The sequence below is a fragment of the Mustelus asterias genome, chromosome 24 (genome assembly GCF_964213995.1).
Source record: "Mustelus asterias chromosome 24, sMusAst1.hap1.1, whole genome shotgun sequence".
Classification (NCBI taxonomy): Eukaryota; Metazoa; Chordata; class Chondrichthyes; order Carcharhiniformes; family Triakidae; genus Mustelus; species Mustelus asterias.
The window spans coordinates 49212609-49214999 of record NC_135824.1 but is presented as its reverse complement, the minus strand read 5'-3'; the positions used below and the strand labels follow the sequence as shown (position 1 = coordinate 49214999).

At 48.1% G+C, this 2391-nt stretch overlaps 1 protein-coding gene across 1 annotated transcript in view; it reads right to left on the bottom strand.

Annotated features, from left to right (window-relative positions):
* LOC144511498 (RAS guanyl-releasing protein 1-like) overlaps positions 1-2084 on the bottom strand; it is a 136240-nt gene extending 134156 nt beyond the window's left edge. Inside the window, exon 1 of the mRNA XM_078241885.1 lies at positions 1860-2084. Coding sequence (XP_078098011.1) covers positions 1860-1951 — 92 coding nt within the window. The 5' untranslated portion in view covers positions 1952-2084. The remainder of the gene's footprint in view (positions 1-1859) is intronic.
* Positions 2085-2391: the final 307 nt, after the last annotated feature.

Here is a 2391-nt window from a genome sequence, read left to right as displayed (position 1 = left end):
ACACACACACTCTCTCTCTTACACACACACACACACTCTTTTACACACACACACTCTCTCTCTTACACACACACTCTCTCTTACACACACACACACACACACTCTCTTACACACACACACACTCTCTTACACACACACTCTCTCTCTTACACATACACACACACACTCTCTCACACACACACACACACTCTCTTACACACACACACACTCTCTTACACACACACTCTCTCTCTTACACATACACACACACACTCTCTCACACACACACACTCTCTCTCTTACACACACACACACACACACACACACACTCTCTCTTACACACACACACACACTCTCTCTCTTACACACACACAGACACACTCTCTCTTACACACACACACACAGACACACACACACACAGACAGACACACACACACACACACATGATGTGGAGTTGCCGGCATTGGACTGGGGTAAGCACAATAAGAAGTCTCACAACACCAGGTTAAAGTCCAACAGGTTTATTTGGTATCACGAGCTTTCAGAGCGCTGCTCCTTCATCAGGTGAGTGGAGAGGTGGGTTCACAAAACACGGCATATATGGAAAAAGATGCAATTGCAAGATAATGGTTGGAATGCGAGTCTTAACAGGTAATCAAGCCTTTACAGGTACAGACAATGTGAGTGGACAGAGGGTTAAAGAGATGTGTCTTGTCTCCAGCCAGGACAGTTAGTGGGATTTTGCAAGCCCAGGCAAGTCGTGGGGGTTACAGATAGTGTGACATGAACCCAAGATCCCGGTTGAGGCCGTCCTCATGTGTGCAGAACTTGGCTATCAGTCTCTGCTCAGCGATTCTGTATTGTCGTGTGTCGTGAAGGCCGCCTTGGAGAACGCTTACCCGAAGATTGGGTCAAGGAGAAACTGTCAAGGGCATTCAGGCGGCCTTCAAGACATATGACAACGCAGAATCGCTGAGCAGAAACTGATAGCCAAGTTCCGTACACATGGGGACGGCCTCAACCGGGATCTTGGGTTCATGTCACACTATCTGTAACCCCCACGACTTGCCTGGGCTTGCAAAATCTCACTAACTGTCCTGTCTGGAGACAATTCACATCTCTTTAACCTGTGCTTAACCCTCTCTCCACTCACATTGTCTGTACCTGTAAAGACTTGATTACCTGTTAAGACTCGCATTCCAACCATTATCTTGCAATTGCATCTTTTTCTATGTATGCCATGTTTGTGAACCCACCTCTCCACTCACCTGATGAAGGAGCAGCGCTCCGAAAGCTCGTGATACCAAATAAACCTGTTGGACTTTAACCTGGTGTTGTGACACTTCTTACTATATACACAGACAAAGACAGGCACACACACAGACACACACACACACGCGCACACACACAGAGCCAGACACACAGACACACACACAGTGACACACAATGACAGCCAGACTCACAGAGATGCACACACACACACACAGTGACACACACACACACAGCCAGACACACTCATACACAGATATACATACAGACACACACACACACACACATAGACAGGCACACACAGCAACACACGCAGAGTCAGCCAGACATACACAGACAGAGGCACACACACACACACACAGACATATAGATACACACAGGGACACACACATGCTCTCAGAGGCACACACACACACACGGAGACACATAGATACACACAGGGACAGACACATGCTCTCAGAGGCACACACACACACACACAGGCAGTGCAGAGTGACTGAATCTCTTTCACGGCAGCAATGCCCAGAGGCTGAATTCACACCTACAACAAATAGCAACATGTGAAAGTCAGGAAGCGGAGTTTAAAAAGAAAATGCATATCTCTGCCTCACCTCTTGCTGTCTCTGCGATTCATCTTCGCCTCTTTATTGCTGAAAGCAGGCAGCGAATGCTGGCAGGCTGCGCTGGGCTGCTCCTGGTTCATGTGTTGGTGTTTAGTGGCTGTGAGTGAGTGAGGGCTGGGAGCTGTCACCTCTCCCTCTCTCTCTCTCTCTGTGTCTCTGACGCAATTGTGTGTGTGTCTCAATCAGGAACTCAACACAAAGCAGCAACTTTACTGCAACACAGCGGCAGGAGCAAAGCTCAAATATACACATCCCATCCTGGGACACAACGCTGCTACTGCGGGGCCATAGCTCTCATTGTGTGTCTCTCTCTGTCTTTCTCTCTGTCTGTGTCTCTCCCTTTCTCTCTCTCTCTCTGTGTCTCTGTCTCTCTGTGTGTTTCTCCCTTTCTCTCTCTGTCTCTGTGTGTGTGTGTCTCTCTCTCTGTCTTTCTGTGTCTTTGTGTATATGTGTATATTGGTCTATCTCTCTCTATATGTCTCTCGCTCTGTCTCTCTCTCTCTCTCTCTGTGTCTCTGTC